General features: G+C 41.3%; 1 protein-coding gene across 2 annotated transcripts in view; it reads left to right on the top strand.

Moving 5' to 3' along the window:
- Positions 1 to 10,157: 10,157 nt before the first annotated feature.
- The window catches only part of ABL2 (ABL proto-oncogene 2, non-receptor tyrosine kinase), a 74,132-nt gene continuing 57,516 nt past the window's right edge, over positions 10,158 to 26,773 (top strand). For both annotated transcript variants that reach the window (XM_066361637.1, XM_066361635.1), the window contains exon 1: positions 10,158 to 10,566. In XM_066361637.1, coding sequence (XP_066217734.1) covers positions 10,410 to 10,566 — 157 coding nt within the window. In that variant the 5' untranslated portion in view covers positions 10,158 to 10,409. The remainder of the gene's footprint in view (positions 10,567 to 26,773) is intronic.

Here is a 26,773-nt window from a genome sequence, read left to right as displayed (position 1 = left end):
TATGTCCAAAAAATGTCATGTTTTTCATTGTGTGATTTTTGTTGTTGTTGTTGCTTCAACCTATACATAACATTGAAAAACTCAGGGGTACTCAGTTTATGCTATTTTTAAAGGCCTCTTTAAAGATCATCAAACAGTTTTGGAGGAAATGCATGTTAATCTATTTTGCTGCAATCCTTTTCTCCATTCTCATCTTTAAAGTACTTGCAAATTAGAGCAGAACAATTTTCTTGTCCCACTTTGAAAACATATTACAGCAGGCCGGCATCATTTTTACGGCAGACAATGGTAGCCATCTTGAATGCATATGTCAAAAGACACTACTCTGTTGCGACCAGAGCCATTCTAGCGCCTGAGTCAGAGGCCACAGAGCCATCCTCAGCACCTGCGCCAACTTTGCTCCAATGGAGCCTCAGCTCCGGGAGAGGAAGAGAGAGACAGAGAGGAAGGAGAGGGAGGTGGGTGGAGAAGCAAATGGACGTTTCTCCTGTGTGCCCTGGCCGGGTATCAAACCCAGGACTCCTGCACGCCAGGCCGACGCTCTACCACTGAGCCAACCGGCCAGGACAACAACTCCTTTTTTAAAAATCAAAATTCCTATGAGCTAGGGAGAACATTTTGTTGTTGTTGTTGTTTGGTGATTGGAGACATCACTTGATATACTATAGAAAACATGACTGTTAGTAAAGCCTGTCCGAGTCAGCTTTCTACTGCAAAGGACCAGCACGTGTTGTCCAAGTTCCCTTTTCTTTGCCAACAGACATTTTAGTTGCAATGACCTCTGCATTAGGAAATATAACTTTACTCAGTTTCACAGAACAATCAAGAAAGAAGTAAAATAAATGCATATTAATCTATGTTAGCTTGTTTGGTGTGCCCAAGCTAATTCAGTAGCAGCTATTTTAGACTGAGTCCTGATGCCTTTTCAAGGTGATGAAAAAGCTTTTAGAAGTGCTTGTGCTTTGCATCCTGGATTTGTGAGCTCAAGGGCAGTCCTTTCACTTCCCCTTCCCCATGTTCAGTCCCCAATTCTTTTCTGCAAATTGTGCAGTATGCTCTATTTTTGTTATTTACTTCCTTAATCCTGTTAGATGGATCCCTCTACCTCCCTCTTATTAAAATAACACAGTTGTTTAGCTTTCTTTTTCGGTGACTTGTAGGTCATGTTGGGGTAGCTGTTGTCATTGTTCTTTTTCACTATCTGCATTCTTAGAAAATATGATCATAATTATTCACCGTGTTAAAAATTAAACCAGCGCTATATTGATAACAAAGCACAATAGTTAATGCACAGGCAAAACCAAAAAATGAATGTCACAAGGCACTTAAAATACCCACTTAAATTGCATCACTGCAAGGAAGGCAGCAATGTATGAACCCTTCCTGCAAACCCATAATCAAGGCTGTCAACATCAGCCTTGGAAAAGAACAGTAACCAGAAAGAGGATAATTTGTGTTGGAGCCACTGAACACTAAAAACAGCGGTGCTTTTAGTTTCTATTTTTGTGGGCGGCCATGTGGCTTTTCACCTTTCCCCGCCTGCCTGTGGTACCAGTGCAGAAACGGGGATTTTCACGTCTTAGTGAGGGGTTTCCCTGTGCCAAAACAGGAACATTCCCTGGCAAACTGGCAAGGTTTGTCATTCTTGCACTAGCGGCAATCCCTGAAATAACGCAGACACATGAACAAAGAGACTGGCAATGATCCATTTTCAGAAGTATGTCTCCTTGAGACTAATATCAATCTCTAACCCAAAACTAATTACTAATTTGTCAGCATATATCCAGAAAAGCAGTAACCACTGAAGACAGACAATCGGGGTTCATTTTAAAACAAGTCATTCTGAAGTAACCTTGTTTTGTTCCTTGATAAAGTTATTAATCAATGAGGGAACTATCACAGACCTATATATTTGATTTTTTTTTGGTAAGATATTTGAATTATTTTAGAATAAGTTGCCATTATTCCTCAGTATGGCAGTGTGCATTTCTTATAAACATTCTCCTGTATCATCACAATACAACCATTAAAATGAGAAAATTAACACTCATACATTGGTATCTTCTACTTCAGACTCTGTTCAAGTTTTACAAAATGTCCAGGATCTGATTAAACAGATCTGTCCACTATCATGTTTTGTCCTTAGGTTGTCATGCTTCTTTAGTTCCTTTTACTTTGCAATAGTTCCCAGTCTTTCCTTGACTTTCTCAATGCACTTTTACAGAATACTTCTTTTGTAGAACATCTCTCACAAGAGTAATATTGCTACAAAATTTTAAAATATTTTGTCACATATCAATTGTGTATGAGTGCATGTGCACATGTATGTCTGTGTATAACTGGGTTGTAATGTAAAATACCCTTTTCTACTGTGGAGCAGGGTAAAATAAAATTCAATGGAAAACACAGTGGTTCCCATGGCCAATCACTTGTGGCTGGGCCTAGGGGTTAGGTAATGTTGAGCTATTCTAAGAGCTCCACAGATACAATATTAGCTCCCTGTACAACCCTTGAAGGTAGATGTTATTAGCCTCATCCAATAGATAAGGAAACTGAGAGAGAGTTTTCGGAAGGAAGGCACAAATAAAACAGCAAAGGTTGACGTTGGCCCTAATAAGATAGTAACAAGCCTCCTACTCACCCTCCCCTCTTCTTCTGGGAATTGTTTCCTTTTATCTCATCTAGAGAAGCTTTCAAGTTGTTTTGTGACGTTTAATTTTTTTAAGTATACTTTGGGGATATTCCTAAGCCATTACAATATATCTATTTCATTCTTTTTTTTTTCCAAACCAGTGCCTAATATTACATTAACTATTCCTATATTGGTGGATGGTTAGTTTGCCTTCAATTTTTTCACTGTTAAAAACAATACTGTGACCATTCTTAAACTCGTGTCTTTGTGTACATGTAAAAGTAATTTGTAGGAATTACTAGGTAAAAGAACATATGAATTTGCTATACTGTGTATATGCAGTGAGTATATGTATTGATAGATATTGCTAAATTGACCACCAAAGATGTATCCCAATTTGCATATAAGCCAATTTGTCCTTTGTCACAGTAACTTCAACAACTCTAAATAGATCATTTCTAAAGCCTGTGGTAGAGACAAGGGTTAATATGAATCTAGAGAAAGGACAGCTAATCCAGCCTGTCAGTTAAAGATTTTTGGAGGCAAATCCTAAACTGAGTCTGAAAAAGACAAATAGGAGTTTGTCAGTAAAAGAAGCGTGACATGGAGAAGTGTGGTATGGATTAAAATTTTAAAGGATGGAGACTGACCAGGTGGTGGCGCACTGGGTACAGCATTGACCTGGGCTGTTGAAGACCCAGGCTGGAAACCCTGAAGTTGCCGGCTTCAGTGTGAGCTCACCAGCTTGAGCGTGGCATCACACACATGATTCCATGGTTGCTGGCTTGAGTAAGGGGTCACTGGCTCAGCTGGAGTCCCCTGGCCAAGGCACATATGAGAAAGCAATCAATGAACAATGAAAGTATGAACTATGAGTCGATACTTCTCATCTCTCTCTGTTCCTGTCTGTCTGTTCCCCCCCCTCCCCCCGCCGCCCTTGCTAAAAAACTTTAAAGGATGGAAAATATCTAGTGTTAATGAGGATTTGAAGCAAATAAACTCTTCTTCATTACTTGTGGGAGATTAAATTGGTAAAAACAAAACAAACAAAAAACTTTGGAAACTATTAGATAATGTCTACTAGAGTTAAACATCTAGTTATGTTTAACTAGAGTTAAACATAAACTTTAATGTCATATAGAGTTAAAACTCTATATTCTAGGTAAGTACCTAACAAAATGCATATCTATGAATCTATGGTCACCAGAAGACATGTACTAAGATACTCATAATAGCATTATTTGTAATAGCCCCAAATGAATGAATTCTATCATAATAAAATTCATCAGCAGAATAGATAATTCAGGTATAATATATCTTCATACAATGCAGTGCTGTACATCAATTAAAAATGAATGATCTACAACTATAAACGATGTCTTTATAAAAAGGGGAAATTAAAAAAAAATTTTTTTTAAATAAAAAGGGGAAATTTAGACACAGTCACACACACATCAGGAGAACCTCATGTGAAGATGAAGGCAGAGATAGTGGTACATCTTCACACCAAGAACACCAAACATTACCAGAAAACACCAGAAGCTAGGAGAGGGGCAAAGGTCAGATTCTTCCTCATAGCCTTCAGAAGGAATTTATCCTGCATGACACAATAAATTAGTTCCCATTTTAAGTCACTCTAATGTGCTAATAAACTAATATACTTGTTCATTCTTCAGTAGGTTAGATTGTTTGTATTAGTTTGCAAAGGCTGCCATAACCAAGTACTAAAGACTGGAAGCCCTGGCCGGTTGGCTCAGTGTTAGAGCGTCGGCCTGGCGTGCAGAGGTCGGGGGTTTGATTCCCGGCCAGGGCACACAGGAGAAGCGCCCATCTGCTTCTCCACCCCTACCCCTCTCCTTCCTCTCTGTCTCTCTCTTCCCCTCCCGCAGCCGAGGCTCCATTGGAGCAGAGATGGCCCGGGCGCTGGGGATGGCTCCTTGGCCTCTGCCCCAGGCGCTGGAGTGGCTCTGGTCGCAACAGAGCGACGCCCGGGAGGGGCAGAGCATCGCCCCCTGGTGGGCAGAGCGTTGCCCCCTGGTGGGCGTGCCGGGTGGATCCCGGTCGGGCGCATGCGGGAGTCTGTCTGACTGTCTCTCCCTGTTTCCAGCTTCAGAAAAAGAAAAAGAAAAAAAAAAAAAAAGACCGGGTAAGTTAAACAACAGAAATTTATTTTCTCAAAGTTCTTGAGGCTGAAGTCTAGCCTGACCAGGCGGTGGCGCAGTGGATAGAGCGTCGGACTGGGATGCGGAGGCTGAAGTCTGAAATCAAGGTATTGGCAGGGTTGGTTTCTTTTGAGACCTCTCCTTGGTTTATAGAAGCTTTCTTGTGTGTCTTCACATGATCTTCCCTCTGTGTGTGTCTGTGCCCAAACTTCCTCTTCTTACAAGGACACCAGTCACATTGGATTAGGACTCACTTTAATGACCTCATTTTAACTTAATCACCTCTTTAAAGGTCTTATCGTCAAATACAGTTACATTGGGAGGTGCTGGGGTTAGAGCTTTGACATATGAATTGGCAGAGGTTGGAGGTAGACACAAATCAGCCCATAATAAGATGCCATATGGAGGAGAAGCAAGACACTGACAGCAGCAACAACTGCCAAAGACAAGGCCTCTGTGGGTCTTCTATCCAGCTCCACTGCCCCTCCAGTTGAATGCTATTACCTGAGTGAGCTTAGGTGAGAACAGCAGAACTGCCCAGCTAATCCACAGGATTGCAAGCTGTAATAAATTACTGTTGGTTTAAGCCACTATATTTTGGGACAGTTTGTTATATAGCAATAGATAATAGAAACAACCCCATTTTACATAAACTCTAAACGAGGCCCATTTCCATTACACTACATTTAGTGATAGGCTACATGTTAAATGAATTGTTTAGTTGGCTATTTCATTATTATCGTAGAGAAGGAGTATTAATTTATTTAAAATGAAGAGATGTTATTATTGCTACTAGTAACGTTTATATAGCACTTTGCCAACTTGAAATAGTCTGCTAATAATTTATAAAGTTTTTTAATCCAAGAAATGTTGAATCATACACCCATGGGAGTTAAGAGGAACAATAAGAGGTCATTTAACCCATCGCCTTATTGTCAAAGAGAATGACTTATTCTATCCCAGCCAGATAAGAATCCTCTTCCTCCTCCTGACTGTCATCCAAAAAAACTTTTAAATTGTGGATCTGTAAATGGAACTGTATTTGCCTCTCTACAGGCCTTTAAAGATTTAATACAACACCAACGCAGAGACAAACCACGCATAAACAAAATTCAAAGTGCTGCATGTACAAACAGCTTAAAAAGAACGGATAAAAAATGTGGTGCTACACATACACAATTGAATATTATTTAGCCACGAGAAAGAAGGCCATTCTGCCACTTGCGACAAAATGGTAGTTAGCAGGGGATGGGAGTGAGAGAAATGGGGAGATATTGTTCAAGGGTACAAACTTTCACTCTGAGAAAGTTCTGGGAATCTATTGTACAACATGATGATTATAACTAATACTATTGTATTATATACTTGAGATTTGCTAAGAGAGTAGGTCTTAAATATTTTCACCACAAAAGAAGAAATGATAATTATGTGAGGTGATGCAAATATTAGCTGAGGATATTGTGATAATCATTTTGCAATATATAACTGTATCAAATCAACATGTTGTATGCTGTAAACAATGTTTTGTGTCAATTATATTGCAATGAAGCTGGACAAAAGAAAAATAATGCTATGTATAAAACGACATTTTTTTGTTCCATATTATTTACATAAACATTTGAGCCCATGTATATAATAGAGATAAACATAATCATACAAAGACCATGCATGGACAAAAGTAAAAGAAAAAGTTTAGGAAAACATGACAGCTCTTAGATATTTGAAGGGCTGTTGTGTCGAAGAAAGGTGAGATTTGCTTTGTATAGCTGCTGGGTACAGCAAGGACCAGGAGTAAAACAGGTGGAAGTTTCAGGGAGGCATGTGTAAGTTTATCTTTAGGAAGAACTTTTTTAAAAACAATTAGAACCTTTCAAAATAAATGGGTTCCCTCACTGGAGTTAGTATAGAGAGAATTCCAGGAGATTAGCCTAGATGACCTCTAAAATTCTTTCCAACCCTATGACACTGAGCCACGTGTCAAAATTAAACAAATGTGGGGGATGTAGAGGAAGGTAATTGAATTTTATAGGCAAAGAATTGTTACCAGCTGTGCTTGTTTTAGGTATGGCTCAAACAGAGTCCAGGGAAACTGTTGTATCTCTATGTATAACTGTCAGATTTTTTTTTTTGAAGGAGGCATAGATCTGAATAGAATCTTAAGTACCATAAGGGAAGTCAATTGGGAGCAATATTGAGGAGAATATAATTATTGCAAAAGTCATGGCTAAAAAAGAAGGCATCCCAGAAGTAAGTTAATTTGATATATATACCTGTCATAGAAGGGGTGGGGGTTTGAGGGACAGGAGTTGATGAACACTAGGCAATTATAATCTAGGGTATCCTGGAAAATAATTTTGAAACTTGAAAAACGTAGACAGTGAATATAATGGAGGGGAGGAGAGCATGGTCAAAGCAATGAGAGGAAGAAATGTTTTTGTTTTAGGAAATTGCTGAGTGCTACAGTTTTGGAACCTGGGAAGAAAAGGCCAGTAGTAGGAGAATTCAGTAGAGAGATAACATGAGTCCAAATGAAAAGATGATGAGCATTATGTCTTCATTGTATTGTATCTGTTGGTGTTGGTGGTGTGACTGATCTTCCATGACAGTCCATGGCCATCACTCAGGTAAGGCTTTCCCTGCATTGCTGTCATGACTGTGTACCATCCGTGTCATCCGTGTTGCTTTTTTTTTTTTTTTTTTAACCCAGTTTCTGTCCCTGCTGGGAGCTCACAGCTGACCTCAATTTAGTTTAAGATGTTTTGGGGTTGTTTTAAATGTTTAATTGTAATTCTCAGACAAGTCATTTGGGCTTGGTTATGCTGAAATAGTTTCCTACACGTTGTTGCACTCTAGTCTGTTACATCCCCAGCTTCCTTTCTGAACATTCCCACCTCACTTTGAAAATGAAAGAATGGAAAACATCTACAAGATAGTGCATGTATCCTAAGTCTCCAGTTACATGATATTTACTTTAGCCTAGATAGGATCTTAAGAATCAGTGGTAAAGGAATTTTCATATGCAAAACAAAAGTCTTATGTAATTGCTCACATGTGCAGGTATCTGGTGATAACCCAACAGAAATGACTAATAAAGTGATATAGGATTCTACATGTTTTTATTGGTTGATTGGTGTTTTTGTTTTTAGTTAAATGCAAGGTGGCAGGTGGTGGTGGGGCTCACCTGAATAAATACTGTAGAATTTGTTCCATGACCTAAGTTTATTCACTTGAAGAAATAAGGCTTGGGAAAAGCTGATGGACTTCCGAAAATATTACATTTTTTTTTTGTATCAATAGTAAGTGCTGACTTGTGGTGGAACTGTGGGTGAAGTGTTGACCTGGAGTGCTGAGATCGCCTGTTCAAAACCCGGGGCTTGCTGGGTCAAGGCACACACGAGAAGCTTTCCTCTCTTCCACGCCCCCCCCCCACTTTCTCCCTCTCTCTCCCTCTCTCTCTCTCTCTCTCTCTACCTCTCTTTCTCCTTTCTCTAAAATCAATAAATAAAAATAAGAACAAAAACAAACAAAAAATGAAAATAGTAAGTGCTTGTATGACACTTACATACCCAATACTGTTTTTAGTGCTTTTTTTAATTCTCAAAGATCCCCAGAAAAAGTAGGTACTCTTATTATCATCACCTCACTGATGAGGATCTGATACACAAAACGTTTATTTGTCCATGAGCAAATAGCTAATAAAAGCCCACTTTTGAACTCAAGCAGTCTGGCTTCAGAGTTCCTACCCCTAACCACTATGCTAGACTATACTCATCTATTATAGAACATGCCTCTATTACGTTCCATTATATAACATTAGCAGAGAAGCTGTACTGTTACCCCAAATTGAAATTCCCTCAGATAATAAAAACCAACAACAAACCAAGTTCTTGCTCTATGACCACCTTTATCCCTTGTGAATGATTTTTTTTTTCCTCAATAGTTACAAACACTTTGGGAATAAAAAGGGGGAAAAATATTTTAAACACAAGGAAACTTTGGTTCAAATGGAAAACTCATATTCGATTCAGTGCTAAAGCATAATGATTCTGTTCCCAATTTTGGGGGCAATTTCAGTTGTTTCTGGCCTCAGCCCGGATGGCAATGGAATAATTTCATAGTGCTTTTATAATAGTATCAGTGTCAGTGAATGGTTCATCTGTTCAGGCTGGTTCTATGAAAGGCATGTAAAGGAGACCTGCATTACCTCTTCCCCCTAAACCGATCTTCCCAGTGGTGGTTTTGTTGCTTCTTTCCGCTGTGCCCATTGTCTCTGCTTTAATTTAAGCAAATTTTCAGTGTGGAACCTTCAATAACTGGTACTTTTTATAAAGGAGACAGAAAAGCCAAAGAAAACAGCAGGAGGATAATGATCCAATTCTTTGAGAATTTAAAAAACTGTATCAATATTAAGATGCAAGAATGTGTAGTGGAGAGGGACTACAGAATACTTACACACGTATATATGCATGTGTTTGTGTATAAAAATACTTTTCTGCTTGAGTCAGTCTCTGTAGATAATATATGTTAAAGGTGAGTAAATTCTGACTCGGAAACAGAGTCAAAGATAGATTTTTTTCTCCCGTCCTTTGTCATCAAAAGAAGACCTGACCACGTGCGTACACGGTATATGAAGCACGCCAGTGGGAAGATTGCCTTTACTGTCAAGCATTGTGAGGGTAACAGAAACATACATGTGGTTAGGTAATAAAGGACTTAAAGAGGAATTCATGGTAACATAATACGAGGAATGGGGCCACAACTGCTCCTCCATTAGAGTGCAGACAACCGAGCCCAGCACAATTTAACATCATGAAATAATTAAAAAAAAAATCCCAATGAAACCAATAATGTACCCCTTTACTATCTTCATGTATATTTTGAATAATTTTGACTCTAGGCCAACTGCTGACAAGGGTGTGTAAATGGATTCTCCTGAACTTCGGAGATCCTCACCTGGATGGCAAGCACCACGTGTCCTGGGCTTTTCTGTCCCAGCTGCGTCTGCTATTGAGAGGTGCACCTGGGGCGCGGAGCGAGACTGATTGATTTGACAGGTGGAGGTGGGACAGGGAGGGCTTTACACCAACCAACCCCCCAAAAGGCAATGGCGTGTGGAGCCGAACGTGGGGGGCCGAGGTGCGGGGAAGGGGCAGTGGGATCCGGAGACTGGACGCCGCAGCGGACGTGCCAGCGAGGTGGGCACTGCGGAACCCACCCCGCGAGGAGCCTGGGGCCACGCGGGCGGGGCGGGGCCGGGGCGGGGCTGCCGGGAAGCCCACCCCCTCGAGTAGCGGAGGTGACTGGTCGGATTTGGGGGCGGGAGACGCTCTGCCTCACGCTCTCGCCGTGCTCGGTGGTTTAAAGATGGCGGAGGCGGTGGCGTTGGGGGCGCGGAGCCGCGAGAGGAGGAGGGAAGAGGAGGCTCTGTGAGTCGCGGAGAGGCAGCGCGGCGTTTGCTGTGAGGAGTGCGGGTGCGGAGCTTCCGCCCGCCCGGCTCCTCGGGACCGGGGCCTGGACTGGCAAGGAGAGCGGAGCAGCCCCAGGAGCCCTTGGCCGGAGCCGAGGAGGAATGTGACCTGCGGCCGGCGGGGGCGCGGGAGTACAAGAGCGCAGGGATGGGGCAGCAGGTGGGCCGCGTCGGGGAGGCTCCGGGGCTCCAGCAGCCGCAGCCCCGCGGGAGCCGGGGCAGCAGTGCAGCCAGGCCCTCCGGCCGCAGGCGGGACCTGGCGGGGCGCACCGCAGAGGCCGGCTTCAATATCTTCACCCAGCATGGTGAGTGTGTCCCGGAGCCGGCATGGGGGACCCGCGAGGCCGGGGGTGGGGTTGGGGCGGGGTGGGCGGCAGACAGGCAGCCCCGGGGGGTCGGGCGGTGGAAGGGTGCCCGAGAGTGGGGGCGGAATCCGCTGCCATCTGGGCCAGTCACGGGAGGCGAGTCACACCCCTCCCCCTCCCGACTCCAGCCTGGCTGGCAGCTCCGGGGGGCGGAGGGCGAGAGAGAAGTGGGCTTGGGGACCGGGGCTGGACCGTCCTCCACGCTGGGACGGGACTGTGCGGCCCAGGGACTACGGTGGGTTATCACCAGGGGAGGAAAGGATGAGGGGAGGTGTGAGCTCCGTCCTGGAGGTGTGAGCATAAGTCGATCGGTCCTAAGCGCATGGAACCTGAGTTGTGCCTTAAAGGGATTGGGAAATAGCAACTGAATCTCAGGAGACAGTGGCGTGTAAAGTATATTTTGTAAGTCAGGCGATGAGCAGTGTCAGGATAGTGAACAGTGCCTGCCTGAAATACTCTTCTATGGAGAAGGTAAGGGTAGTATCTCAGCACGCTGGACGCCCCTCGCCCCCCAAATTGGAAAAGAAGGGCTTTGCCAACCAGACCCCTCCGTTCTGCTCTTTTGAATAGGACAGAATTCTGACATGACTAGTAGGGGTTTGAGGTGGGTGGGCATGGTTAAGACTTTGGACATGAACAGGGTTTTCTTCCTTCCACTTGTGTGCAGGTATTCATACTTAGATCCTCTTTGTAGGAACCTATTACTTCGGTTTTCAAGGTATTTTTGGAATAGTTGTCTCCAGACTCTTGATGGTACACTTATCAGTAAAAGAGCATAAACCTCAGGAATTAATGTATCTTTTATTAATTTTATACTTACCTGCTGTGCTAATATGTAACATAACATACACAGAAATAGAATTTAAGAAAGCATGAGATGAAAGATAAAGTGTAATGAGAAGAGTTCAGTGTGTGTCTTTTCCTGCAGCCCAGTGGATTCTTTTGTACTTCCTCTGAGCTGCACCCACCCACACCACTTTTGAGACTGCTTTTCTAGAGGAAGGAAGAGTGGAGAAGGGGGAAAAAACAAAATTGACCTTTGTGAGGTTTAGATATCCTAAGACCAGAGAGAAGCTGGGGAGAGAGATGTGACTTCTGTGTCAAGGACTGGATAATTGAGGTTGGTTGAGAGGTGGCAAACTGGAATTTCACTGAAGAGGCCTATAGAAAGTAGTAAAGGGTGAAAGATATAAAAGATACAGTGTGTTCTATATTGTACAATGTAGGGAAGAGGAGGAAGAAAAGGAAGCGGGAAGTGTTTGTTAGGAATGGAGTTTTGGAGGAAGTAATGCAAAGAAAGAGATGGTCTACGAGGTGAGTTGTATCAGTTCTGGGTTTGAACTTTGGGAATAAGTGGAGTTGTTTCTTATTGGAGGAGATCTAAGTGATTTGGGGCTATTCAAGAATTACATGTCTGCCTGACCTGTGGTGGCACAGTGGATAAAATATTTACCTGGAACACTGAGGTCTCTGGTTCGAAATTCGGGCTTGCTGGGTCAAGGCACTTACAGGAAGCAACTACGTACTACGAGTTGATGCTTCCCATTCTCTCCACTCTTTCTCCTCTCTCTAAAAGTCAATAAATAAAAAACCAAAAAAAAAAAAAAAGAATTACATGTCTACTATTAAAGATGTGAGTGAACTTTTCTTCCAGGTATACCAATCAACATGTTAAGAAGGTGTATAGGCCCTGGTTGATTGGCTCAGTGGTAAAGCGTCTGTGCTGTGTGTGGATGTCCTGGATTCGATTTCTGGCCATAGCACAAAGGAGACGTGCCCATGTGCTTCTTACCCCTCCCCCTCTCGCTTCTTTCTCTCTCTCCCTATCTATCTTTCTATCTCTCTCTCCCCCTCATACTCCTTCCTCTCCTTATTCCTCCCCTCTTCCTGCAACCATGGCTCGATTGGAGCTAAGATTGGAGCGAGTTGGCCCCAGGCGGGTGCTGAAGATGGCTCCATGGCCTCCGCCTCTGCCTCCGGCACTAAATGGCTCTGGTTGTAACGGAGCAAGGGCCCCAGATGAGCAGAGCATTGTCCTCTGGGCTTGCTGGGTGGATCCTGGTTTGAGCACATGCAGGAATCTGTCTCTGTTTCCCCTCTTCTCACTAAAATTAAAAAAAAAAGTTATATTGCCTGACCAGGGCATGGTTCAGCGGATAGAGCATTAGCCTGGGACACAGAGGACCCAGGGTTGAAACCCAGAGATTGCCAGCTTGAGCACGTGCTCATCCAGCTTGAGTGTGTGGGTCTTAAGCTTAAGCATGGGATCATAGACATGAGCCCATGGTCACTGGCTTGAGTCCAGAGGTCCTTGGCTTGATCAAGGGATTACTTGCTCAGCTGGTGTCCCCTGGTCAAGGCACATATGAGAAAGCAATCAGTGAACAACTAAGGTGTGCCACAATGAAGAAGTGATGCTTCTCATCTCTCTCCCTTCCTGTCTGTCCCTGTTTCTCCCTCTTTCTCTCTCTCTCTCTTTTTCTCTTACGCATGCACAAAAAAACGGAGGGGAAAAGAAGGTGCTGTATGACAGTCTTTATTGAAACCCCTTTCTCAAACAAAGAGGCAAGAGTGGGTGAATAGTTGTTAGGGAAGAAATCCAAGTGGCTTTGCTTTGTAGAAAGTGTTAGTATGCATTCAACTGCTTAGTAGGCCATGGTGATCATCTTCTTCTAGGATCTTATTTAGGATTTAGGATTTTCAGAGGAAGAGGAAGTCATGAGGAATGGAATAGAAAGAAAATTTGAAGGATGGATAGGAGTTGAATCTCTGGAGCAAGAAAACAAGGGCAAGTTGGTCAGGAGAAACAACTTGAGCATGAAGAGTAGAAATGAACATAATTTGTGAATGGGATGGTTTGAGGGGACATCTGTCAGGAGTGAAGCAAATCCTCTGGGAGTGAATTGTAGAGCAAAACTTGCAAAAATCAAGTCCTGGTCCTCACTTTGCCTGGCTGAGGGATTTAGTCACTTACCATCCTTGATTTTTTTAATCTGTAAAATGTTAGACTGCGAAGGTACCTTTAGACCAGGGGTCTCAAACTCGCGGCCCGCGGGCCGCATGCAGCCCGCTGAACAATTTTGTACTGATTTTTTTTGTTTTCAACTGCAGTGAGAAAAGTGTTGTGTAACAGTTGCCATTTGTAGACCTAGTGCGGCCCGCCAAACGGCTGTGATCTTGCTCTGCGGCCCACATGCTGACTTGAGTTTGAGACCCCTGCTTTAGACTCTTAAGATTTTCTGATTTAAATTGGGAAGAAGTGGGAAGAGAACTTTGAATGTGTTGAATGGGCCCCAGTTAATGGAAAAATGTTAGTTTATCTATTCTAGTTCATAGATTAGGAAATGCGGAAAGACTGGCCCAGAGTGGAGGCAGTGGAAATAAGAGGTGAAGTTGAAGGGATACTTATTCATTTAACAGACATGTTTTTTGGACACCTGTTATGTACTGGGCTTGGGATGTTGCTGTGAATATAACAAGAGTCCTGTCCTTGTGGAACTAAAAGGACTTCATGATTTGATATAGAGGATGAAAGAGGAGAGATCACTGGAATATTTATTAAGGGCACGAACTCTGGAGCCATTCTGTCTGGATTTGAAACCTGGCTCAGCTGTTTATTATTTGTGTGACCTTGGGCAAGCTATTTAACCTTTTTCTGCCTGGATTCTCCATTTGTAAAATGGGCCTAATAAGAGTACGTAGTAATTAAACCCAGATTTAATGAGTTAATATATGTGAGGCACTTAGAATAGTGCCTGGCACATAGTTAAGAGCTAGATATGTGTTAGCTGCTACCATTCCTACCACTACTATTAAAAATAGGGATTAGCCAAAGACTGTAAGGTTTGAAATTGGCTGAGGTGATTATTCTGTTGACAAGATTGGAAGTTAGAAGTTGATTGAAAGGATGGGAATAGGGTAAGTTTGTTGTCAGAGACTAATATGAAAACAGTGGAAACGGCAAATAATATAGAAAACAAAGGTGACATGAGTACTGTTATTTTTTTAAATTCTTTTTATGTCAGAGGCGGGAAGGCAGAGACAGACTCCTGTATGCTGGTGACCGGGATCCACCTGGTATGCCCTCTAGGGGGCGGTGCTCTTCCCATGTGGGGCGTTGCCCTGTTGCTCAACCGAGCCATTTTAGTGCTTAAGGTGGAGGCCATGGAATCATCCTCAGCGCAGGAGGCCAACTCACTCAAACCACTTGAGCCATGGCTCTGGGAGGGTGGGGGCGAGAGAGAGAAGGGGAGGACTGGAAACGTGGAGAAGCAGATGGGCGCTTCTCCTGTGTGCCCTGACTGGGAATTGAACCCAGGACTTTCACATGCCAGGCCAAGGCTCTCCTGCTGAACTAACCAGCCAGGGCCGATACTGTTCTTAGAAACTTTTTGATTAGTTTCTCAACCTTAGCAATATTGACATTTTGGGGTGGATAATTCTTTGTTGTGGGGGGCTGTCCTGTGCTTTGTATGATGTCTGGCAGCATCCCTGGCCTCTACTCACTAGATGCCAATTAGCATACCTTCTGGCAACAACTCCTGTCTCCCCTTGCAGTTGTGACAACCAGAAACATTTACAGGGATTGCTCAATGTCCTTTTGGGGGGGGGGGCACAATTGCCCCTGGTTGAGAACTACTGCTTAGAAATATGTGGTAGATTCTGAATTGAATGAATAAATGAATTAGATTCAAAAGCTACTCAGTGTACCTATCATTTGACATTTACACCAAAAACCTGGATCCTAGAACTAGTATGCACATCGCTGTCTTGAGTTTCAGTATTGAGGTATTTGCGCATAATTTTATACATGAAAGTTAGGTCTGACAAGTTGTTGAGTTTACATGTATGTTTAAAGTAGATCAAATATTGTATGTTGTTAATCAGTAAAAATGTACATATGTTATAGAAATGGTTTATCAGTCTGATTTTTCTTTTGAAAATGAGAATAGTGTTTTTTATTTTTAATATGTGGTAAGTTAAAATAATTTGCTTTGCTTAAAGTGATTTTCATGAATGTAATCTAGAAGAAATAAAAATAATAGGGCTGTTGTTGGTATGAAAGAGGTGAGTACTATGACTTTTCTGAACTCTGCTATGGAACCATTTTGGTGAGCTGATGTTTTGTTGACTAGTAAGTAATCTGGGGTTAAATACTTTTCTTTCTCATATCTGACATACTTCACGACAGTTGAGTGATTTCACTTTAACTTTTCTAACTCATTTGCTGAAAATACTATTAAAAGTTAACCTTAAATTGTAAAGTTTTGGCCTGACCTGTGGTGGCGCAGTGGATAAAGTGTTGATGCAGGTTTGAAACCCCGGGCTTGCCTGGTCAAGGCACGTATGGGAGTTGATGCTTCCTGCTCCTCCCCCCTTCTCTCTCTCTCTTTCTCTCTCTCTCTCTCTTTATCTCTCTCTCCTCTCTCTAAAATGAATAAATAAAGTCTTAAAAATTGTGAAATTTTGAATAATAGAAATTTTCCCTTAAGTCAAACTCATTTTGAATGGTCTGATTTATTTATTTTGGATCTGGAGGTCATGTTTTAATCTTTGCAGAATGGAAGACGTAGGCACCCTTGGTTGAATATAATTCTGTAGAAAAGAACAGGAAGGCTGTTGCAAGGGGATTTTCATTATGGTGATCTAGTATGGTGGTCACTGATTCTTATGAGAACCAAATTTTTAAAAAGAAACCAGCTGTTAGATTTTTGTTAACCTACAAATTGTATAAGTTACAGCTATATACCTTATTTTTCGCTCCATAAAACGGACTCCCTCTATATACCTTATTTTTCACTCCATAAGGCGCACCCCTCCTCCCAAAAAAAGTGGAGGGGAAAATGCCCGTGTGTCTTATGGAGCGAATGTTCATTTGTTTTAGCTGCTACGGGTTCCCGGACAACTAGAAGAGTATTTGAACATTAAAGTCTCTTCTATTTGTTAATAACAGTGCTAATGGCTGTTAATACTGCTGTTGAGTTTACATTGTTGAAATATTATTGTGGTACATTTTGTTAAATATTTTAACACCATTTGGTTCAGAATATTTTTTTTCTTATTTTTCTTCTTAAAACCCTAGATGCGTCTTATGGTTAGGTGTGTCTTATGGTCAGGTGTGTCTTATGGAGCAAAATATATGGTAGTTGAATCTGTATTTTTAGCAAAGTGGCACTATAAGTTGTGGTACAGTTGTTGTTATCATAGCCCAATTGCCAGTAAGGTCCCAGGTAAATGATGAAGTTTCTCCTTAAGGTTTTCAGCATGCTTTACAAAGAAAACACAGGAAAAACCAGCATCTCTCCCCTTCCAACACCCATTCTGTGTTGTTTCTTCTGTTCATTTTATTTCTTTCCAAAATTGGGGATAATGCTGGTAATAAATTTATATTTGTGTAGTTTTTTTAGAAGTTTATGAAGACCTTTGCCTTATTATTTTGAAATAGGTGGGGGCAGGTATTAATCTTCTCATTTAATGGATGAAGAAGAGTTAAGAGAATTGAGTGACTTTTTAAGATAGTCTAGCTGTTAAGTTATGAGACTGAAACTCAAACCCTTTCCTCCAAATCTTGGCCATAGTGTAGAGATATAGAAAACATGGGTTTTCAAATTAGATAAAATTGGATTCACCTGACCTGTGGTGGTGCAGTGGATAAAGCCTCGACCTGGAACGCTGAGGTTGCTGGTTCAAAATAAAACCCCGGGCTTGCCTGGTCAAGGCACATTTGGGAGTTGATGTTTTCTGCTCCTCCCTCTTTCTCTCTTACTCTCTCTTCCCCCCTTTCTAAAAATGAATAAATAAAATCTAAAAAAGAATTGGATTCAAATCCTGCCCTGTATCTGACGATAGTAAATGGCTTACAACTTCAACCTCAGCAGAATGTTTTTTAGATTGTTGAATTAAATAATAAAATTATGTAAGACTCTTAAGGAAAGTACCAGGCACTAAGTACTAAATAAACAGCAGTTTTGTTGTCCTTATTTACCTCAAGCTGGTTGTGAAGATCATGAGTCATTTGTGAAAGGTTTGTACACTACCATATTTCCCCATGTATAAGATGCACCCTATTTTGAAAAATTTGGAGTCTAAAAACTGGGTGCGTCTTATATAGTAGTTGTAGATTTTTTTTTTTTAACCTCCTGCTTTTTTGCGTGGATGAGGAGTCGTATGAATTTTATGATGGATAAAACTTGAGTTCAATAACTTTATGTAATACATTTTTTTTTCAAATTTCAGGCCCCACAATTAAGGTGTGTCTTATACATGGGAGCATCTTATACATAGAGATATACGGTATCTAAGACCCTGCTATTATCAACATGATGGTGTGCTAAAGTATAGAATTAAAGCATTCACATTTTAAGTCTCTGTTTTCTCTCAAGTGACTCTTGGTTATTAAAGGACTTACAGGAAGCAGCAAAGAGGTAAGGAAATGTGGGAGATCTGAAAGCACAGGAGAATCTGAAATCACACTAGGCATACCTTATCCTGAAGGTAAATAGCCTCTTTTGATGATTCATCCTAGGGGTTGGTTGTCAATTAGAGGACTGTCTACGGTTCTTTTTCTCTCGCTCTTCATAGGATGTTTTTTCTTCTTTTTTCTTTTTTTCCAAGTGAGAGTAGGGGAGATACAGAGACATACCCCTGTGTCCCAACCAGGATCCATCCAGCGGACCCCTGTCTGGGGCCAGTGCTCTGCCCATCTGGGGCCATGCTTGCAACTGAGCTATTTTTTTAGCACCTGAGATGGAGGCTCCATGGAGCCATCCTTAGTGCCCAGGGCAATGTGCTCGAACCATGGAGCCATGGCTGTGGGAGGGGAAGAGAGTGAGAAAGAGAAAGAGAGAGAGAGGTGGAAAAGCACATGGTCACTTCTCCTGTGTTCCCTGACCAGGAGTCGAACCTGGGATATCTCTACCACTGAGCCAACCAGCCAGGGCCAGGATGTTTTTCTTTAGAGAAGTTGAACCAGAAACACAGGCCAATGCAAATGTAAAGTTTAGGTAGAGATTTCATTCTAATCTGGCACATTTGTTTGCTAGTTAATATGATATTTAGGGACTTTTTATATTGTAACCATCTAACATCCTTTAAGACCTTTTTGTTCTTCTTTGTATAGTTTTTATTTTTCTGAAGTGGGAAGCAGGGAGGCAAAGAGACAGACTCCTGCATGCGCCCGACCAGGATCCACGCGGCATGCCCACCAGGGGGCGATGCTCTGCCCATCTGGGGCGTTGCTTCGTCTCTGCTCGAGCCATTCTAGTGCCTGATGCTGAGGCCGTGGTTCTGTCCTCAGCGCCTGGGCCAACTTTTCTCCAATGGAGCCTTGGCTGTGGGAAGGGAAGAGAGAAACAGAGAGAAAGGAAAGGAGGAAGGGTGGAGAAGCAGATGGGTGCTTCTCCTGTGTGCTCTGGCCGGAAATCGAACTCGGGATTTCCACACACCAGGCCAATGCTCTACCACTGAGCCAACTGGCCAGGGCCCCTCCTTGTATAGTTTTTACTACTGATTATATAAAGTTTCTTGTTAAAAGCATGTTTTAGTTGGACTTTTATATTCTTGATTTCATAAGTCAAATGAACTTTTTCTCATACTATGGATATGCGATTTCAAAATACTTAAGCTGTTACCTTATCAATCTTAACAGATTTCTCCTGGAATAGGTAAATTTGAAGTTTCACTGTAGATACTTCATCAAATCATATAGAACAGTTCTTGAACTTTAACATAGATTGCTGGGTCTCACCCTCAGTTTCTGATTCAGGTTTTGGGTGGGATTCAAAAATTTGCAGATCTGACAAATTTTTAGCTGTTTCAGATGCAGCTGGTTGGGATTCACACTTTTGAGAACCATTGGTAATGTCAGATTAAGAGTAATGGATCAAAGGTGACTCAAAGACTCAGTTGTGTCAAAAAATATGTATTTACTTTTGTACCTAAAACTGTTTCAAGTCCATGTGTTCCAAGTGTAGTGTATACATAAGTGTCACTTTTATATCATCTTTTGGTAGCAGGAAGAGTGGATGTGTTTTTGCTTTGTCCTCAACATTTTTTCTCTCTCTAATGGTTCATATGTTGAAGGTCGATTGAGAGATGCGCTTTTGAAAGAATCTTGAATATCAGGGGAGAGGGAGATGGGGCATATAGGGTTCTGCTGACAGACTTATGGTGGGCCTCAGTTCTTGGAAGAAGTGGTGTAGAAATAATTGCCACCTGTTGGGTGCTGTGTGTCACACATATTCTCAGTACTTAATGTCTTTTTTTCTTTAAACCCATAAAACCCTACTTGCCCAAACAGAAAAAGATTAGAGACCAATGAAATTGGGATACCTATTTGTGATTCTGTAGTTTTGGTATATGACAGTGCCTACTTTCCTTTTGGGGTAGGTGTGTGTGTGTGTGTGTGTGTGTGTGTGTGTGTGTGTGCGCAAAGATATTTAGACTTTTTCTCCCCCATTTTTCTTGAGACCAATATTGAAGTTTTCAGAATGGTAGGCCAGGGTTAGATCTGTATACTCTGTGGCTACAGAGTCACTTAGCTATTATGGTCTAACAAAGGGAGCAGCAGGCACTAACAGCGCTATATATTTGGAATCTCATGGTAACATTGAACTGCTGTCTTAACCTCTAGGCTTACTTTCTTATTTGATGGCTTTCATATCCTCCCCCTCTGTTGTAGATGACATCATCAAGAAGATTAAGAAGATGAATGTATTAAGCCATGTTTCTTTTTTTTTTTTTTTCATTTTTCTGAAGCTAGAAACAGGGAGAGACTGTCAGACAGACTCCCGCATGTGCCCGACCGGGATCCACCCGGCACGCCCACCAGGGGCGACGCTCTGCCCACCAGGGGGCGATGCTCTGCCCATCCTGGGCGTCGCCATGTTGCGACCAGAGCCGCTCTAGCGCCTGAGGCAGAGGCCACAGAGCCATCCCCAGCGCCTGGGCCATCCTTGCTCCAATGGAGCCTTGGCTGTGGGAGGGGAAGAGAGAGACAGAGAGGAAAGCGCGGCAGAGGGGTGGAGAAGCAAATGGGCGCTTCTCCTGTGTGCCCTGGCCGGGAATCGAACCCGGGTCCTCCGCACGCTAGGCCGACGCTCTACCGCTGAGCCAACCGGCCAGGGCAAGCCATGTTTCTTTATAAATGTGAAAGTATAAAATATTAGCTACCTATATATACCCTCTAATATTTGTAGTTGACTTATTATACCATACCTTAGAGCAGGCATCCCCAAACTACGGTCCGCGGGCCACATGCAGCCCCCTGAGGCCATTTATCCGGCCCCCTGCCTCACTTCCAGAAGGGGCACCTCTTTCATTGGTGGTCAGTGAGAGGAGCACTGTATGTGGTGGCCCTCCAACGGTCTGAGGGACAGTGAACTGGCCCCCTGTGTAAAAAGTTTGGGGACCCCTGCCTTAGAGAGTCTTTAGATAACTGCTGACTGGTATTATGTACCGACTTTATAAATATTTGTGCAATTCACTCTTGGATTCTAAGATACTAAGAATTGATTTCTTTACCTTGTACCCTTCACACACAGTAAGTGCCACATGTGAGTAATTGTGGAACAATTTTTTCTTATTCTGTATCCTTTTATATTTCTGTAATAGTCATTGTTAATTGTTAATTTTTCAAATTTTTTTTTATTTTAGAGAGAGGAAGAAAGAGAAACATCGATTTGTTGTTCCACTTGGTTGTGATTCATTGGTTTGCTTTTTTTTTTTTTTTAGTGAGAGGCAGGGAGGCAGAGACAGACTCCCGCATGCCTGGACCGGGATCCATCCGGCAAACCCACTAGGGGATAATGCTCTGCCCATCTGGGGCCCTTGCTCCATTCAACCAGAGCCATTTTTTTAGTGCTTGAGGCGGAGGCCATGGAGCCATCCTCAGTGCCTGGGGCCAACTTGCTCTAATTGAGCCATGGCTGTAGGAGGAGAGGGGAGGGGAAGAGAGAAGAGAGAGAGAAGCCATGGCTGCAGGAAGAGAGGGGAGGGGAAGAGAGAAGAGAGAGAGAAGCCATGGCTGCAGGAGGAGAGGGGAGGGGAAGAGAGAAGAGAGAGAGAAGCCATGGCTGCAGGAAGAGAGGGGAGGGGAAGAGAGAAGCGAGAGGGGGAGGAGTGGAGAAGCAGATGGGCGCTTCTCCTAGGTGCCCTGATTGGGAATCGAACCTGGAACTTCTACACACGGGGCTGATGCTCTAACACTGGGCCAACTGGCCAGGGCAGTTTGCTTCTTGTATATGCCCTGACCGGGCATGTAACCCACAGCCTTGGTGTATAGGTATGCTGCTCTAGATTGAGTTACGTGGCCAGGGCCTGTAATAGTCATTGTTGATTGAAAACATTTCAAATGACAATATGTCTGATTATTAATAGTTTTACTTGATAAAACTGGATAGGTGAATATTTTTTTCCTCTATACTCAGATGTATAGGCTATCCAGATATTTTAGCAGAGTACTATTTTATAGAATATTAATGTTAAAAATGAAATATTTCAGTGATCTTATGTTGAAATCTACATAGCCACTTAAAGTGATATATATCGTATTTAGTTTATTATTACAATATGCAACTTATAAGGACTTTCTATTTCCTTTTTATGTAATGTGGCAGAATTTAAAAAGAATTTAGCTTAACTCTCCAGAGTATTTTCTATGTTCTTTATTCAGTTATTCTATAGTAATTGACTATGTTAATGTCTCTGTGAGAATTTTAAGGTATAATTTATATCCGCTGTCCAAAAGAATGATGCTGCTTAAATAGATGTTGAACATGCTGAGACAGCTAAAAGAACTAGTCTGGTTTTGTGTGTCTGCGTGGAAGTGTAATATTTTGTACGGTAACTCTTGGTTACTAATCTCTGCCATTTTAATTTGAGTGCATAATTTTAGTGTATATATAAATTGTGGTCATTATACTAATTATAATTAGGAAAAATTTTCAGTATTGTTTTTGATTGAACTTCCACTCAAATCAATGTATAGATTAATACACATTAAATATAATAAATACTATGCTGAATTTAATTTTGGTTGCTTAAAAAAGATGAAGTCTATTGAGTGTTTTCCCCACTTTGCTTGGTGCGGTAAATGTGCTGAGTCTGTGGCACTGGTACTGCCTGCTCCTCCATAGTGAACTCTGCCAGGACTGGCTTTTGATCCAGCAGAACACAAAGCTCAGCAGACCCGGGCAATTTATATTCCCTGGTTTGCTTTCCAAGGAGAGGGAGAGTGGAGAAACCTTTCACTTGATGTGGTCAAGGTCAAAGATGTTCTGTGGCTTAGTATGATGTACAGTATATACACATACGATTTTGTTAACATGTCCCTCTCTCTGTGCTAATTCCAGCAAATTAACAATAGAGTTAGAATGAAAAAAAAAATTGCCACTTAGCATTTTGTGGTTCCAGATAATTACGAATAGAACATTTTCCTGAAACTAACAGTACCAACAGATGCAATTCGTGCCACCCATCTGTTTTTTATAGGAAAGAAAGGTAGATACATGAATATTTCTTTTATAGTAGCATATATTATTTTGAAATTTACATTTTTATTTGTATAAAAATATATGAAGAGTTAGTGTAACAGAAAAATCAATACAAAAGCATATAGAGTAGACATGAAAGTCCCCTTTGGTATTCCTACCCTTAATCCATATTACCTTATTAGAGGAAACTGTTGATGACTTGATCTGTATATTCCCAGAACTTTCTGTGTAATTAAATATATATGAGCATGCACATGTTAATACTTTTCTTGTTTCATAAATGACAACATACTGTATGAATTTTTTCCTCCCAGTTTTGTTTTTTTGTACTTAATATGTCTGGCAGTATGTATAGATTTCTCATTCTTTCAACAGCTTTATAGTGTTTCATGCTCCAAATATTTATTTTAACCATTTTGTTTAGATAGTAATCATTTTATTATTGATGAATATTTGTTTGCAAGATTATTTAAAAAGATCTCATTTTTTCTTGTATTTATGTTACCAGCTTGAATCTGTTTGAAAATTTTATTTTATATTATGCAAACATAATTTATTTAAAGTTGGAAGCAACTTAATGCTTTTCCATTGTGCTAATTAGTGAATAGTTCATCAATTTTCAGAGCTTTGAAGAACCATATTTCTCATGTTAAACTTTCAAATGTTTATAGATCTTTGTAAAACTGTCTCCATGGGTCCATTGATCTTTATTTTTTCCTGTACCTTGTTAACATCCTATTTTATAGTAATTATAAGCCTAAAGCCTAGGCGACCCCTGTGTTTTGGTCGTTTGACCCCCGCCGGGGTCGCGACCCATAGATTGAGAACCGCTGGCTTCAAGTGTTATATTCTTATCCTAGTAGCTCCCTGTTACTGTGTTCTTTTTCAAAATTTACTTGGATGTTATTGCATATTATACCTTCTGAAGATCCTTATGATGAGAGTGTTTAGATTTAGAAATCTTGATGGGATTTTGATGGTGATTATATTAATTTATAGGTTAATTTGTGGGTGAATTGACATTGTTGGATTAGTGTATCCTTACAGTGAAGAACATGGTATCCCTTTGCCAGTCTCAGTAATCTTTTATGTTCCTAAGTAAAAGATTTTTCATTTTCTTTATATTGTGTCTGGACATTTCTTTTGTCCTTTTGGACATTTTTTTTAAATTATATTTTCACAGATATTCTTTTTTTTATTATTCATTTTTAGAGAGGAGAGAGAGTGGGAGAGAGAGAGAAAGGGGGGAGGAGCAGGAAGCATCAACTCCCATATGTGCCTTGACCAGGCAAGAGCAGGGTTTTGAACCGGTGACCTCAGAGTTCCAGGTCGATGCTTTATCCACTGCGCCACCACAGGTCAGGCTCTTCTGGATATTTCTTGTTAGGCTTATTTGTAGGGGCATTGTAATTTTTGTTGTAATTATAAGTGTAATGTTTCTGCATTACATTTTCCAATTGTTTATTGCTAATATCCAGGAAGAATAGTGATTTTTCTGTTAACCTTGATTCTGATTGCCTTACTGTACTCAGATTGCATCTAATAATTCTTCCTTTAAATCTCTTTCTAGGTAGGCAACCGTATTTTCTTCAGTGGTAACTTTTACCAACACTTTTGTCCTCCTAAAACCTGATATTTCTAGAGAGCTTTTTTTAAAAAAAAAGATTATTTTAAAAGTGTTTATGCTATCATTACTATCCATCCTGATTACGTTTCTATGAAACATAATCTAGTATAAGGCATTCGGTTGGAGGAGGGATGGTGAAGGTGCAGGTGGGTTGCAGGGTGAGAGATCACCTATCCTTATTTCTTAATGAATTCTGGCTGTTATTATTAGCAGTAACAACACATGTTTTGTCCACTTATTTTCTAAAAAATATCTAAGATATATATAGTACATAGAGCTAAAGTATGTATGTAACAAATGTACATATATGGCCCGACTAGATGGTGGCACAGTGGATAGAGCATTGGACTGGGATGCAGAGGACCCAGGTTCGAGACCCCAAGGTCGCCAGCTTGAGCAAGGGCTCATCTGGTTTGAGCAGAGCTCATCAGCTTGAACCCAAGGTCACTGGCTCGAGCAAGGGGTTACTCGGTCTGCTGAAGGCCCGCGGTCAAGGCACATATGAGAAAGCAATCAATGAACAATTAAGGTGTTGCAACGAAAAACTAATGATTGATGCTTCTCATCTCTCTGTTCCTGTCTGTCTGTCCCTATCTATCCCTCTCTCTGACTCTCTCTGTCTTTGAAAAAAAAATGTATATATATGTACATATGTATTATAAATGAATCTTCAGAGAAGTTCACTGCTATATTTTAATAGGGCAACTAGAGAAATTGTTGTTTTCTCCACACTTTGCATAAAGAAATGTCATTATTGGTGGTTAGCATATAGAATAAAACATACGGTTCCCAATGAATTTATGTTTTTGCACTGAGGGGAATGTTAAGTTTGGTAGATGCATTCTTAATGTTGACAACTCAGAGTCACAGTGCTACATCAGTAGCTGATGCGGCCCGGCTGGCCCAGAGACAGGAAGTGGAAGGCTGCTAGAAACTCGGGTAATGTTCATTTTCTGTCTCTTGTTTTAGCTTCTGTTTGCACACTTCATTCTTCTTTTAGACATTCAGTTCATATCACACTTCCCAATTTTTAAATCTCATTCTGAATGCATTTAAAAAACAATTACGATAATAACGAAGTTGAGATAATTTGTTCTGTGCCTCGATTTAATTACCAAATTTCATTGTGTCTGGATGTATAGGTCAGTATAATCTACAGATTGTTTTTATTTTTGGTATAGCTATCAGCATTCTGATTGGCTTTTTTTTAGTACTCAGGTAAATTATAATTGTGCTTTCCTCTTTCACAAAGGGCACTTTGAAATCATCCTAAAGTACCTTCTCATTAATATAGAGAGAAAAGCTAGTTGTAGGACCTTAAGAAAAAAATTTGTATCAAGATTTTATTGATTTTTACAGAGCGGCAGAGTGATATGTATTAACTCATAGTTGCTTCATTTTAATTGTTCATCAATTGCTTGTTGTGTATGCCTTCACTGGGTAAGCCCAGGATTTTGAACCCGCGACCTCAGCATTCCTGGTTGGCATGTTACTGCACCACCACAGGCCACACACTATAGGTAAATAAATATATAAATGGCCTACTCCAGAAGATGGTGGGAATATTCTATGTGGGTACACTGGGGAAGGATCATGACACACTGTGGGCTGGAATCATTGTATTTCTGGGCCTTGTGGAAACTGGAACTGGTAAGCCATTATAAAATTAATACCGTATACTCCATCTTTCTCTTTCAGGGGCTGCAAGGTTTTGGCATCTTTTTTGCTTCTTACAGCTGTTCAGTTTTCCTTTCTTCCAACTGGCTTTCTAGGGTTCAGCTTGTATATGTAATGTAAGGACTGCTGAACTTCTCTTATCGTGACAATTTTTAGTATATTCTTTCGATATTTTTTCCTGCTGCTAAATGATTTAAACTTATTATTATTATTTTTTTGTATTTTTCTGAAGTTGGAAATGGGGAGGCAGTCAGACAGACTCCCGCATGTGCCTGACCGGATCGACCTGGCACGCCCACCAGGGGGCGATGCTCTGCCCATCCTAGGGAGTTGCTCTGTTGCAATCAGAGGC

The sequence above is a fragment of the Saccopteryx leptura genome, chromosome 2, assembly GCF_036850995.1.
Source record: "Saccopteryx leptura isolate mSacLep1 chromosome 2, mSacLep1_pri_phased_curated, whole genome shotgun sequence".
Classification (NCBI taxonomy): Eukaryota; Metazoa; Chordata; class Mammalia; order Chiroptera; family Emballonuridae; genus Saccopteryx; species Saccopteryx leptura.
This window is presented reverse-complemented; position numbering and strand designations above follow the sequence as displayed.